At 40.5% G+C, this 16,194-nt stretch overlaps 1 protein-coding gene across 3 annotated transcripts in view; it reads right to left on the bottom strand.

The window, feature by feature from the left end:
• The window catches only part of SYNJ1 (synaptojanin 1), a 706,257-nt gene that overhangs the window by 569,321 nt on the left and 120,742 nt on the right, over positions 1-16,194 (bottom strand). For all 3 annotated transcript variants that reach the window (XM_078658404.1, XM_078658402.1, XM_078658403.1), the window contains exon 5: positions 9,022-9,247. In XM_078658404.1, the coding sequence (XP_078514530.1) occupies positions 9,022-9,247 (226 nt within the window). The remainder of the gene's footprint in view (positions 1-9,021; positions 9,248-16,194) is intronic.

The following is a 16,194-nucleotide window of genomic DNA, read 5'->3' as shown; positions in this document are numbered from 1 at the left end:
GCTTCTGTTAACAGAATTTATCCTAACAACTTCTCATTTTTTCCCTTCTCATGTCTATTCTATTGCTTCGCAAACTGTAGATCCATTTTTCAGACTGTTTTTAGTTTCCGTTACAGTAAAAGACCACACTAAAGAGAACTCCTGCTTGCTTTTCCCATACACATTACACTCTCTTACGATAACACCGACACCAAAGCATATAATAAAGAAGATACCTATGGGCTTTACCAATGCTTGCTAAAATGATCACCTATGTGCCGACATTTTTTCTATTACGTTATGTATATCACAGGATTTATTTTGTTTACATTCAGGATGTTGTCTTCTTCCTTTGGGCAGGGGATTTTAACCTGCACCCATGCCCCAATAAAAATTGCACTGAGGTAACAAGCGATACGGACACTCCGCCTATGCATTTTTGCCATACTAAATCAGGCATAGTTATGAATGATCTTATGTCTGACCTGGGACTTGCAATAGCTAACAAGCTAAATCCCAAAACAAGAAATTTAGAGCCCACATATGTAGGGAGAGGGCACCAGTCCACTGTTGATTACGTCCTCATATCGGATGGGCTGTTAAACAAGATTAAACATGTTGAGATTCTAGCAAATATATTGAGTGACCATCTTGCTTTAAGGATGGAACTAAATTTATTAAATCAACAATCTCTGGAGACAACGATAGATCAAGCCCTGAACCAGAATAATCTACAGTTGGCACAGATAAATGGGTATAGCCTAAAATGGGGGACAATAGACCCGGGGCAAATTACTGAAAAAGTGATTAAAGCCGCACACTCTCACATTATAAAGTGCCTTGATTTAACTGTGACAGAGGAGGAAGTTATAATAAACTTCTGCAAAATTCTAGCTGTCATCAAGGACCTCTTGACAAAAACGTCTAAGGTAGAAACTTTGAACCAAAAAGGTTGGTTTAATCATAGCTGTACCTCGGCATATACTAAGCTTAAACTGGCCCTTAATAACGAAAATAGAGACTCAAGGACAATCACCAGACTCAGAAAGGAATATCTCTCTGCTAGAAAGCAGAGAAAAGCTGAATTAAAACAGACCCTTTGGGATGAACTACATAAAAGTGCCTTACAGAAAAACAGCGAGGCTTTCTGTCGAGTAGTAAAATCCCCCTTCTTAGCTGACGATAGTGCCCCAAAAATAGAGGTAGCCATAGAAGAAGGAGTCTGGATTTCTCACTTCTCAAATTTTTTTAAGAAACAGGCGTTTTTTGAGAGTGAAGAAATAATTCAACAAGATGTTGATTATCCTATTCTAATAGAATTTGATATTCCTGAAGTCCTTATGGCCATACATCTAAGCAAAAATGGAAAAGCTCCATGCCCTGACGGAGTCCCGGTGGACATTTTTAAACATAACAGACCTATGGGCGCCTATACTGACCAGGGTGTGTACGGCAGCTGCAAAAAAAGGGCTCCTGGAATCCTGGACCAGGTCTGTTATGGTCCCGATTTTTAAAAAAGGAGATCGACAGGACCCTGCCTGCTACCGTCCAATCTCATTATTGGATTCAGTGGGTAAAGTAGCAGGCAGGGTCATACTTGAGCGTCTCCAACAATGGGCAGAGGATAGGGGGATATTGTCAGACCTACAATTTGGCTTCAGGGAGGGGTTTGCTACAGTGGAGCAGGCCTTAAATCTGTCAATAATTGTAGGGAAATATATCCATGCAAAAAAAGATAAACTCTACATGGTGTATGTAGATCTCTCTGCAGCTTTTGACTGCGTGTCCCATACTAAGCTGTGGCTAGTCCTTACACAAATGGGCGTGGACTCCCCAATTTTAGACTTCTTGAGGGAATTATATTCCAAGGCCTCGGCAAGGGTACGCTATGGTGTTAGGGGTGAGTTGACGGCGTCCTTTGGAGTAGAGCGCGGAGTAAGGCAGGGCTGTGTCCTGGCCCCCTTCTTATTCTCCTTATATACAAACAGCCTGGAGATGGAATTGTTGAGGGGGGCTCAGGACCTCCCCGAAGTAAAATCACGCCCTATTCCTGCTCTGCTCTATGCGGATGACGCTGTCATCTTGGCACGCACCCCACGTGAGCTTCAAAAAGCTTTAACTAGGTATGCGGATTTCATGGGCAGCCTTGACCTCCATATTAACATCAAGAAGACCTTTGTGATGGAGGCAGGTAAGGGGAAAAATAGGGTTTAGAAATATATCCCTTAATAACCAAAACCTTGAATTGACAGCCCAGTACACCCCTACCTAGTGATCTTAATAGATCACAAATTAAACTGGAAAGCAGCAGTTGAGGCCAGAAAACACTCACTTAAGAGGACAATAGCTGCATTGATGGCATTCTCACAAAAACTAGGTAAACGATCACCTGTAAAAATGCTGAACATCTATAATGCAAAATGTCGGGCAGTTGCTTTATATGGGGCTGGGGTTTGGGGTCATGCCGATGTCAGCACCCTACAGGTGGCAGAAAACTCCTTTTTAAGATTTCTTCTGGTTGCACCGAAGCGTATTTCTACATACGCAGCCCATCTTGAATTAGGCATTCCCCACATTGAGGACCTAGCGAAAATTCAACCTCTCCTATTATGGAGGCGCATTTGGACCTCTGAAAAGAACATGCTAACTAGAGGAATTATGGTAGACGCTATGGCACTAGATCATTCGGGCGACAAAATGGCTTGCCTACATTAGGAATTTTCTTACAGACTTAGGCCTAGAGGATTATTACATAACACCGGAAAAGATCACGGACATATCTAAGAAGGAGCTAAAAGAAATGGCCCTGAGCCACTTAGATGGATTAAGACTTGCAAGTGAAATAGGGAAACCCTCTGTTCACCATGCAATTATGGTCCATCTTGTCCCTACAATCCAGCCTTACCTAACGCTTGAAATCGGTATTTTCGATCGCTTCCTACTAACCAGATTTAGATTAAATCTTTTCCACCGGATAGTAGCCTTCCCTATGAGAAACACCTGGGAACAAACGTTAGGCCACTGTCCTTGCGATGATATATCTGTACAGACCACCAGACATACAGTATTGTTTTGCAAATATTAGCACACTCATCGCAAAACTTGGCTGGTACCACTGTTGAGATCATGGGACCTAAGACAGTGTCGCCCTGCTATGCTGCGTCTTCAATTTTTGGACTCTGAAATTACCTGCTACCACATGGTAAACTTTTTAAAATGTATTTTTAGACATAGGAATAATGTGTGAGAGAAACTTTCTTAATCTTAATGAACTGTTCTTAATGGAGGAAGATTTGGCCTTTGTAACTGAAAAATGTTTTTATTGTAAATATTGTTCTATTTTTGATTTTTATGCTATAATGTGCAGAAAAATGCATTTATGGATTTCTATTATGAAATGCCGAATAAAGAAATTTATTATTATTACATTCAGGATGCTATACAATTTCCAGCATACACCTTGTACCAGATTAAACATTCTATAAAATGGTGTCCAAAATACACAGTAAGCAATACAATATTTCAAATTAGTAAAAACAGGACACAGGCCATACGATTCTCAATAAAGCAACCAACCATTTAAAAAGAGTGAACATTTTCTATTAACATACGAGCCCTTGAAACAATGCTTTGTACACTTCTCAAAACAACATGCCAACCTACTGGCAACCTTCATCCCGAGCACTGTGAAAACCAAAGCCCTATACTGAATGTCCATAATTGCCTCCAAGCACCTACCAGCCAACACCCATACTCTCTACTTACAGTCAACATCAGCTCCTGCCAAACCCATCTGGGTGGATTAAGGGGTAAATCCAGCAAAATATCAAAGCCACCCACATGCTGGCAAAGTTGGGCTGAGAATCATGCATGTGGGGTTACTTCTAATGTTTGGCGTGACACCATAGAGTTTGTCAACAATGCCTTTTTCATAAAATGAGGAGAACCTGTCTTTTTGAAAAGGCTTATGCTTGCAGAGCGGGAGCCATTGGGAGATTTGAAAGGAATTGGAAATATTTTGGGAATCTAGAACAACTAAAGGGAGGATGATTCGAGAAGAAAATCGAGAGTAGACAATATAAGTTTTTTTCATTATTAACAGCCTTTTCATCTATGAATGTAATATAATAGGTTTGTTTTTAAGGACATTTATACTTTATTAGCATTTGTTGTACTTTTACACTAGCTTGCACTAAGCACTTTCAATATTGCACTTTATTGTACTATTTGCACTTTGTAGCAGCACTTAATTGCAGTTTTGCACTTTTTTGCAGATGCACTTTCATCAATTGTAAATATTGTACATAATGTCCAGAAAGTTTTAATGATGTCTTTGGCTGTTTTTTCTATCTTGATGAATCTCGCTCCCTTTTATCTTTTTATCTCTTGTCTGGTATTTAAAGTTTTTTTTAGATATTTATTGAAATGTATTGATATTGAAATTTAAAGTGAAATATGTTTTGTACCATCGGTTACCTATTGCTCTATTCAATAAAAAATAATTACAAAAAAAAAAAAAATTCCTTTTTCACCAACACACCTTCTTGTTTGCTACAAGAAGAACGATCATTCCCGCCTCTCGCAGAATTCCAGTACCAATCCTAATGCTGAGAAGCTAATAGCCTGTCTCTAATCTGTGGTATCTCAGTAAATTCACAGAAAGTAAGTAATAACCCAACTTCAAGGGCGGCTGGACCGCCACAACATCTTTTCATAAAGACTTTGCAGCTGCAGAAACGCCAACCTGAATCACTTCAAGTTGATGATGTTTCCAGTTTACCACAAAACTCTGACACTTTCTGCAACATTCTCTAACCAAAGATGGTAAATACGCATTCTGCGGATCTTGATGCACTTGGAGTGCCGTCTGCAATTTCAGCATCTTCAACTTCTTTCTTGAAGAGCTTGTTGAGAAATTTCCAGTCTAAAATTGGTCTCAAGCCCCCTCCTTTTTGGTGATAAAGTATCTCAAATAGAGTCCTTTGTCCGTTTCTTTCAATGACACTTTTACTAACACCTTTTAATGTAAAAGAAGCACTACCTCTATCTTCAATGTGTTTGTATTGGGAGAGAAAGGAAGAACAGGTGAAGTTTTCATTATAAAAAGGGAGAATAAAACTATTCTCTCTAATAATTCAATTTCAGGTGAAACAGCAATAGTCAACACCAAACTGAAGAGTGGTGTGAGTTCTGGTTCAACAACCTAAAGAGTTTATGGGACTAGTGGAGGAAGATGGGGGAGTTCATGGTCTACCTCATTAGGAGTCTATACCTTTGAAAAGCCAAAGAATTGCAGGGATGGCATCTGTTTCCAGTACTGCGGATGAGACTTAAATGCCAGCGAGACCAGACCAAAAGCAGGAGCACTGCCCTTCATTTGATTACATTTTTCTATGGAATACTTCACCTCTGTCCAGTAAAGGGAACATCTAACAGCTGTGCTTTAACCTCTCTAGAAAAGCATTTGGGCCCCATCCTTGAATTTTTGTGCAAAACCACTCCAGATTCTAACCATGCCATTCTGACTATAATATGTAGTCCTTTCAGCATGCCGCTTTGCTGCATCCAGGCAGCCCTTCTATAGATTTGGGAGGGGGGATTTCAGTTCTGTCAGTAGAACTCACGGTGCTGGAGAAGCGATCACCCACTATGCATACCAGTACCAGGCGATGACACAATTAGAATGACATGCCCTAAAAGGCAGACTTCCTGATGCAACAACGTTTCTAACTGATGAGTCCATATGTTCGCACTCCCTATCCAATGTAACAGCCTGGATAGCATTTTGACACAACTTGGCAGAAGATGCCTGTACCCCTGAGCTTTCTGGCAGAATGTGCAAACATAATGGGTGTCTTGCAGATGCTCTACATTTAATAGCAGCATTCCGAGCTATCGCTGGTAAAGTCTGTATTTCTCCCTAAATCAGCTTTATGATGTCACTCGGTGCCTAACTGAAAGATAACACTGGTTTAAAAAATTGCTTCTCTGTTAAAATTTGTGTGAAGTCGTTTGAGTGATTGCTCCGAAAAAAAGTGCTCCATCAAGCTTCCTTAACCATTGCTCAAAATGTCACTGGCATAGCTACCAAGTGTCACTCAGGTAAATAAATTCCGCATCTACATGGCTTTCCAAGTCTCTGACGAAGTAACAGATTTTGAGACTCAATTACATCATGGTCATCATTAACAGAATAAGGCTTTAAGTTGGATCTGAACGGGTGCCTAAAAAGTGATGCCTTGGTAACAGTGATTTTCTGTGCCTGCTGTATCACCTGCAATGCAAGTTAATCTGTTGATCTCTCACTAAGGTACAGTTTACTTTTCCTAAAGATCGGTGCCAATGAAGTCAGCAGAGACTCTGGCCAGGAAGACTGGATCTAAGCTGCCGGCATCACAATAAGGTGGCTGATGCTGAAGACACTACGTGAAACATAACTCCCAGAGATGGCCCACAAGAAAGTTCAAGAGTTGCAAATATTTTAACATGGCTTATTATGAAGCTTGCATGTGGTTAGACGATACATCACACACTGAAAAATTCAGACGTTTTGGCTCAAATTTCCCCTGCAATTGGAATGGGCTCTAACAAGGAGTAAGAGTTAACTCTGAATGTCTTTCTGCTAATGAGGCTTCAGGGAAAAGGAACACCCTTTGTGATATTTTCTTCTTCATAAAGACTTGCGCCAGGAAGAAGTCAAAGACCTGAATTTTGAGTCACCTTACCTAAAGTTAAGAACAAGCTTCCCTTCCCTTTTTCCGATGGCTTTAGGAGAGAACAGAGTTCACATGCACTTGAAAGTTGTTATTTTCAAAAACATCAAATAAGCTCAAAATGAGTCTGACACCGACCTACAACTGTTTGCAACATTCAGTCCATGTGTTAAAAGCAGGAAATTTGGAGAAGTACACTGCACCCCTCCCCCCCCCCCAATAATATTTCTCTAATGATTATTGAACATATTAGTATGGGACACAGAGCATTTTTAGAGTGTCTAGCGTCTCTAAGGCCCGAGGAAAAAAGGGTAAAAGTCACAGGTGCTCAAGTAGTCTTAATAATGGACCTACAACGTCACCAATGGTGGAATCTCGTGCATATGCAGCCGAAACCGCACAGTGACTCCTGATGTCAGCGATTAGTACTACTATAGGGTGAAAACATTCACAGTTCAGTCTGGACCTAGGTAAAAGTTCCAAGAAGGAATGTATAGTAATTAGTATACATTAGAACTTCATCTCTGAGGAGTTTACAACACTGTAGTGGAACCCTTTACGTTCAAAGGACTGACCGATTGAAAAGAATCTCAAGAAAGTACATAAGTTGGATAGAAGTGTTTGCAAAAAAGACGAGATTCATACAGACCAGGCCTCTCACAATAAAATTTCATGCAACATGACCATGGTTCGTCCTTTTCGTTCTAGTTTGTAAGTACCCAATACCACTTAATGGAATAACACTGCTTCCTTTGCTAGATATGCAATAACAACCAGATCCACCTCTCCCTGGGAATTTAATTGGGAAGGCTCAACAATGCAAATTGCCTGAGATATGTTTACTACTGGATGAAGGAAATGTATCTTTGCCTGACATACACCACAACAGAGATTCTGGAAATGGGAAATGCATTTTTTTTTGCACTGAAGCTCACAACTGCAGGAACTGCTATTACTCTCACAAAGAAAGGAAAGAACTTGAGCTTAATCGACAAAATGGGAAAGGTCAACAACTAAGTGAACATGCTCCAAAATAACTGACCATTCCTACAAACGTATCTGCAAGTGGTGCTGATCTTGGCTACTACAATGTTATTAACAATGGCCTCTTCAAAAACCGAAGCTAGTCTGGAACAATCACAAAATCAAATAGCTTGACATTTAACATGAAAAAGATAGAGCATGCGAAGTCCGTCTTAAAATCACTCCATTGGCATCAGGTGGAGATAAGGCTTACATTCAACAAACAAAGCTGCTGTATCAGAACCTCAATGGTACATGCTGAAAGAGGTCACCTACTGTCACCAACAAGGAACTTATATTCAGAAACACACATTGCAGTAGCAGAGGCCGAGGAGGAAAAAATAACTGTTCAAAAAAGTATCTGATTGTTGTCTGGTGGTGCAGAGATGATAAAGTAACACCAGATAGAAGTCACACATAATATCTAGACCGGCCTTTGACTGCACTTAGCGTGTGGTAATTATTATTCGCTCTTATAATACAAGTTTCCCCTAATCCTTCACTGGTCACTTTCAAGGAGCTGAAAGCAAGCCTACAAGGTCAGTGCCCCACAGGCAGGCACACAGTTCCTTGTAAACTCACCCAAGATGCTGCTATAAATATTAAGCAATCTGAAGTGATTGCACTGCAGCATCATTAGAGCTACAATAAAAATAAATAAATCGGGAAATAATAATATGTGTAGCATCAGCTAAAGCTAAAGAGTTTGGGCCAATAAAATGACAGCGGTGTACATGAAATGCTAAAATAGATTACATCTTACATTAGAGCACCAAGCTGAACAGTATTCGGTTGAGACTAGAAGCTATGGAGTAGATGCTCAAACTGACAGAGAGCACAAATGACCAACATCAGCTGTGTGTGTAAAAAACAGCTTCTGTGGAAGGCACTACACTGACATCAAGACAAAAGAAAGGCACTGACCCCAACCGATGAGCAAGTCAGTAAGTTGGATGATGGCAACTATTTGAAGCTCATTCCTACACTCACCTCCTAGCCATACATCCAGCTAACAATGCCATTCAAAAGAACTATCTTCAGAAAAAGCATGAGACAAAGTAGACCCCCATATGCAACAAGTGGATCTAACAGTACTTCAAAAGCCGAAGTGCACCATACAACTAAACTAAGAAAATCTACAGGATGCAGGCTCAAATAAAAAGCTGTTTACACTCTTCAGTAACAATGGTCAAGCAATAAAAGAATGAAAAATTACCTTTAAGGAGCATACAGTTCTAATCCAGCTATTTTGTGTATGAGGAGGTTCGACATATAATATGCATTTGAAATAGAAGGGTTTCAGTACCTGCTCGGTCTCCACAAAGTTGGCAGCTTGACCATCATCGTTGGTTCCCCGCACATTAAACCTGGTGCCTGCCCTTTCGCAGCTGAGGCGGGATATAATGCAGGCCTTGGCCTGTTGGTGACCTGCATAAATAGTCCGGATCTCCACTCCACCACACATGAGGCGCAGCAACCAATCATCGCAGTTCACACCGTAGTGCTTCAAATGCAAGTGCAGTGATTGATTCCTGTGGAAGAAGGAGTGGCAGAGATCAATCAGTGCTTTAGAACAGTAATTTTTCCAGGACGACTTCTCGATACCTTATTTACCACAGACAGCTCAAAGCACAATACTCAGTAGCACAAATAAAGCCCGATGCGGTATATTAAACATTAATAGCGAATATGTGTTTCAACCACGTGTATTTCAGACTAACTTGTTTCATCAACAAATCAGTAAACGAGTGTATGCTTGTGGTCGTGGTACAATTCAGTGTGGAACAAATGGAGAAGGCTATTCGAACACGATTTCAACAAACTCTATAAAATTTAACAATGCCACAAAAATCTCCAGTGCTACAGAATATGTAAAGACTTATTAAATAGGATGCAAATATTAGGAACATGATACATTTTGTATTGCAGCTTGCAGATCTGAAACAGACTGGTAACAAGTTTGTCTTAATACCACACAATCCTCTAAGTGTAATGTAATCGTGAGGGAAATGACAACGTATATATTAAACTAAGAGACTTGTAAATCGTCAGTGCTTTTACACAAATGCTAAGTGCAGGGACCCACACTTCTTAGGAGCTCGCAGCGGGTGCTTCATGAGGACGTGGTTGCTGATTCCGCCCAGTCTCCATTCCACCCCCCACGCCTCTTCCTTTCACCGATCTACACTTCCTCTCCCTCTTGCAGGTTCCTGGTAATACCAGCTTTCGATCTTTGTCAAAGTTTCCTATCTTTCTCTTCCTCTTCGTATCTCATTTTTCTGACTTTTCTGTCTGGGTCAAAGGCTAATGATAAAAAATATGTACTGGTCCCCAAAATGAAGGTCCGGGGCCACCACCTACAGCCACGGGCAGGTATGGGTCATGTGCTTGCAGTTTCTCAAATACGATGCAGGCAGACAGTAGAACACTAGCAAAAGTGATTAAAATCAGCCAAGATTTAAGCATATGGCTCCCTAGACTAGCAGTGGCGGCTGGCATCTACGTCATTTAAAAAAAAAAAAAAGAAAAATACAATTATATATATATATATATATATATATATATATATATATATATATATATATATATATATATATATATATATATATATATACTGCTGGCAATTCTACACTCTTTGCCAGCAGTAGCCATCCCACCCAACTTAAGAACAGCATTCCCTACGGAGAGCTATTGAGGATCCGTAGGAACTGCTCTAAGGACTCCGATTTTGAGGCGGCTGCCTCAGAATGCATCGAGAGATTTTCCATGAGGGGTTATGGCACCACCTTACTTACGAATACTCTGAAAAAAGTAAGGAAGATGCAAAGATCGCAACTCTTGGCAACTGAGAATCCTGTAGTAGGTAGGAACAGAAATTCGAACAAGAGTGATGGCAAATTCAGACTCATTACTCCTTATTCAAAAGGAGCAGGGATTCTGAAAGACATGCTCACAAAAAATTGGAACATTTTGAAAACAGATAGCGTACTCGCAGGTGACCTACCGGCTTATCCTCTAATCACATTTAGCAGAGCTAGGTCACTCAGTGACATGCTTGTCTCAAGTCACCTCGACAAACTAACACCGAAAACTAACTCCCTGAAGCGGATGGCAGGCTTCTTTCCTTGCGGCCACTGCAAGGCTTGCAGTGGCAGCAAACGGGTGCTATCATTTGACATACCTGATACCGGGAAGAAAGTGCAGATCAAACACTTCATTACATGCAGCTCCCAGTTTGTGGTTTATTGTTTGGTCTGTCCGTGTGGCTTACGCTACATAGGCAGCACGATCAAGGAGCTCAAGCTGAGGATCCTGGAGCACCAACGGGCGATCGAGAAAGTAGACACCTCATATCCGGTCGCCCGGCACTTTGCAGAGGAGCATAGTAAAGATCGCAAGCAACTCCGATTCTTCGGATTGGACATTGTTCCACCGAATGCAAGAGGAGGTGATAGGTTGAGGAGACTCCGCAGACTAGAGTCCAGATACATCGTAGATCTTTCTACAAAACAACCTGGTGGGCTCAACAGCGGGGAGGAACTAGCATATCACTTGGGAAAGTAATACCATAGGAGGAGTAAACTTCCCTTTCCGATAGGAAGCTTGGTACACTAAAATGAAAATCCAACTAGAATGTGTATGCTCCCTGAGGATCAAATTAACGTGAACACCATAAGATCAGATATACTCTTCCAAACATGTTCTTTTGGTATGTCTCCGATTTTGATACCCATGATCTTGATTTATGAATTTCTGTATCCTAATGTTGAACCTCAATTATGACAAAAATGCAAACTGTGATATATTTTTTGTCCCCCGTTGCAGTTGAGGATAGACTACCATAGGTGTGTAAATATGTACATTTATGTATAATCCAGCTTGCATATATATGCATTGGGTATGACAGGCATGCAACTTACCTTGCATATGTATGTATAGATATTGCCAGCACGCAACATTACTGAGCACGTGAGGGATGCTGTGATTAATATCATGAGTTTATAATTTTGAACATAGGCTTTGTCGTTATCATCAAGGATGATAGTGTACTACAGGAGAATCAGTATCTTGATATGGATATTTGAATCCTAGATATTTACAAACAATGTGTGTCCTGAAAATATCCGTCTTGACAACCTAGCTTCATTATTTATCTCAATACACACCAGACCGTGGTTTAGTCTAACTTGACTTTTGTAAATATTGTAAATATACCTTTTCTTTGCGAGTTCCTTGAACCAATAGAGTATCTTTATGCTATATATCCCGTAAATAGCTATGTTTAGTAATTATGATAAATTATGATGAAATAATTTGGTTCAATTCCACTCAAGGGATAGGAGCATAATCCTCTTTTTCCATGTGCCTGATGACTTTCCTTACTTCTTATGTTTTTTGCACTGTTTTGATTATGTTAGCATTGTACAAAATGCCATAGGACACAAGCCGATCCACGGCTTTATTTTCAAACGTGATAACTTCATGTTTAAATTATAAAAGACCTCTATCTGGATAGAACACCATTCCAAGATGGCGCCCATAGTGGCCTAAAGGGGTATAGTCCTATGTCCATGACAATGCTCACGAATTGTTTGTTTATATAATGGATTGTAGGATGTGGATGAATGACACACTGACGAAGGCTCACGCCGAAACGCGTCTGTGCTTTTTTGTTCCCTCTAATTAAACTCTGGTTTACTCTTGGTCCGCGAGTGCTGCCTCTTTCCTAAAGGATCTTAAGGAGAGTTCGAGCGATTATATTATATATATATATATATATTCACTGAAAAAACCATAGGTTAGAGACCATATATAGTTAGGAATTAGCATTTAAAAAAACCTTATTTTACTCACACAAAACCATTGAAATTCCATATATAGTTAGTTGTACTAACTATATATCGCGCACCCGCAATCCACTGCTGATGATGTCACATATTACATCATTCATGACATGGTCAGTGACATCACTGATGACATCACTGATGACATCTCAAATGACATCACTGATGACATCACTGATGACAACATCCAGTGACTGACTGTTTCTGTAAAGTTAAAATATGTCTTACATATTGAAGAATGAGAGGATGTATAAGTGTCTGGATGAAGGATTTAGTAGGTGCATGAATGACTGTATGAGTGAGTGATTAAATGTGTCTCACTGAGTGCATGGGTTAGTGACTAAACTGTCTTAATTTGTGCATCATTATGTTTGTTGTTCTGTAAACTGCTGCATGTGTTGATCAGTAGCTATATGAGTAACTATATGGGTTATTGAGTGGTTGCCCAAGTATTTGTATGGGAGACTGAGTGTGTGTGTGGGTGGCTGGGAGGTGTATGACTCTGTGCATAGATGTGTGAGCAGTTGATTCACTAGATGTATGGGTTCAAAAGTGCATGTGGAAACAGCTGTATGGGCGGTTGACTTTGTGCATGAGTGTATTGGTGAGTGAATGGATATCTCAGTGCTACATGTCAAAGTAAGTACATATGTAAAACACAGTACATGTGAGAGTTGACATATATAAATAACTGTGCATAAGAGCCAGTGAATGTGTGAGTGGCTGTATGGATCATTGAGAACTTGTATCAGGGATTTTATAAGAGAGTAAATATGTGTTAGTATATGTTTGAATAAATAAGGTGTGTATAACTGTATAGTTGAGGAAATGGAGGTGTGATTGATTCTTTGCATGACTGACTAGGTGTGTGAGTAACTCCATGGATGAGTGACAGTCTGTGAGTGTCTGTTTACACTGAGTGTATCTAAGGTTATATTAGAGTCTGAAGAGGTTCATCGTATTATCACATGAATGATGTCATCAGTGTTGTGATCAGTAATGTCATTTGAGATGTCATCAGTAATGTAATTTGAGATGTCATCAGTAATGGCATTTGAGATGTCATCAGTAATGTCATTTGAGATGTCATCAGTGATGTCATCAGTGATGTCATTTGAGATGTCATCAGTGATGTCATCAGTGATATCAGTGATGTCATCAGTGATGTCAGTGATGTCATCAGTGATGTCATCAGTGATGTCATCAGTGATGTCATCAGTGATGTCATCAGTGATGTCACTGACCATGTCATGAATGATGTAATATGTGACATCATCAGCAGTGGATTGCGGGTGCGCGATATATAGTTAGTGCAACTAACTATATATGGAATTTCAATGGTTTTGTGTGAGTAAAATAAGGTTTTTTAAATGCTAATTCCTAACTATATATGGTCTCTAACCTATGGTTTTTTCAGTGAATTTTCAAGGTTTTGTAAATGCAAATTCCTAACTATATATGGTCTATAACCTATGGTTTTTTCAGTGAATTTCATTGGTTTTTTAAAAGCTAATATCTATAGCTGTAAAATATATTCTTTATTACGTGACGTATCACGTAGCCACGTGAGACGCCTCATGACGCGTCGCGACGTATCGGCTCTGCAGCGCAAACCAAACCCGTAACGTAAGCGCGCCGGAGCACGCTTACAGATAAATATATTTTTTTTAACTTTAGACAAAATCCACACGTGCACATATCTTGAGGCCTTGCAAAGGCACATCAAACAAACAGTCCCTACAATTTTGCCAAGTTTGCTGGAAATCTTTTTTTTTTGTTTCTCTTTGTTACGCTTACCGGGACGCTACCCGGTACGCGAACCGGACGCTCCAAAAACACAAGATGGCGGACTCCCGTTACGCTGCCGGTTAGCTGCCCGGTTCGCGTACCAGGACGCGCCTCTACGGCGAAAAATCGCAAAAATGTAATTTTTTATTTTTTGGCCCGCGGGGCACTTTAATATCCCCCTCATCAATCCTAGGGGGTCAGGAGGGGTCTACCTTGCCCCCTTTCCTTCACTTCCCCCTTCGTTTTTCACCACATCTTGTCTCTCGAACCTACCGAGAGACAAGATGGCGGCCGCTCCGGACTGTTTACAATGTTGACAGCCAATCAGCTTCTCCTCAGACTCCCGTTACGCTGCCGGTTAGCTGCCCGGTTAGCTGCCCGGTGAGCTGCCCGGTTCGCGTACCGGGACGCGCCTCTACGGCGAAAAATCGCAAATTTTTTTTTTTTTTTTTTTTGCCCCGCGGGACTTTAATATCCCCCTCATCAATCCTAGGGGGTCAGGAGGGGTCTACCTTGCCCCCTTTCCTTCATTTCCCCCTTAGTTTTTCACCACATCTTGTCTCTCGATCCTACCGAGAGACAAGATGGCGGCCGCACCGGACTGTTTAGAATGTTGACAGACACCGGAGAGCCAATCAGCTTCGCTTCGCGAAGTTCCGTTACGCGTCAGGTACGCGAACCGGGGCGCTGCCCGGAGCGCGCTTACAGATATATATCTTTTTTTTAACGTAAATTTCTCAAAATCCACTGGAGCACATATATTGAGACCTAGCAAAGGCACATCGGGCTACCAGTCCCTACAATTTTGCCAAGTTTCGTGCAAATCCATTCAGCCGTTCGGGCTAAAAGTGAGGCCAACCGCCCTATGGAAATTAACATGGGAAAAACGTGTTTTGGGACCCCCCTTTTTTCTCGGCCCCCCCTTGACGAACCCCCCCCAAATTTTCAGGGGCTGCTCAGAAACAAAATGTTCCATTTTCCTGAAAATTTCAGCCAATTCCGTCCACAAACGCCAAAGTTATTAGACATAGAATTTTCAAAAAAATCCCATAGAGAAAAAATCCTAACTATATATACCTACTGGCTATCGCCAGTAGGTTATATATATATATATATATATATATATATATATATATATATATATATATATATATATATATATATATATATATATATATATATATCGGCGCGGATAGTACTGTGCTAATCCTATGCTTAAAAACTTTGATAGAAAAACAGACATTTGAGGTTAGCAGATCTAGAGTGTCGCTGGTGTTGAGAGTGCTTTAACAGGAGCTGCTTTCCACCTAAACTTGAGTACTACCCAGAGTTCTCTCCTTTTTTGCATAATTTATGCGTCACTATGCCTGAAAGGGTTTTGTTTTTACTTAATACTGGGTGCTCCCTTGTGTCTGGACAAAGCTATACCTCTCTGAAGAGCTCTAATTAAAGCAAAACACTGAGTCAGGGATAGCTTTTACTCATTTCAGGTTGGCTTGAGTTGGTATTTTATCAATTCAAAGCTGTAATATTGTGCCTGGAGTGATTAATGGCTTTTGTCATTTTACAGCTCGGCAAGGACAGCACTGTACTAGTCCTATGCTTAAAGACTTTGTTGTATAAATGCCAAAAGACTTTGTCTTTTTCTATCTCGGCGTGGATAGCACTGTGCTAATCCTATGTTTAAAAACTTTGATAGAAAAACAGACATTTGAGGTGAGCAGATCTAGAGTGTCGCTGGTGTTGAGAGTGCTCTAACAGGAGCTGCTTTCCAACTAAACTTGAGTACTACCCAGAGTTCTCTCCTTTTTTGCATAATTTATGCGTCACTCTATGCTTGAAAGGGT

The sequence above is a fragment of the Lissotriton helveticus genome, chromosome 8 (assembly GCF_964261635.1).
Source record: "Lissotriton helveticus chromosome 8, aLisHel1.1, whole genome shotgun sequence".
Classification (NCBI taxonomy): domain Eukaryota; kingdom Metazoa; phylum Chordata; class Amphibia; order Caudata; family Salamandridae; genus Lissotriton; species Lissotriton helveticus.
The sequence above is the reverse complement of the archived record's forward strand: the minus strand, read 5'-3'. Positions and strand labels throughout refer to the sequence as shown.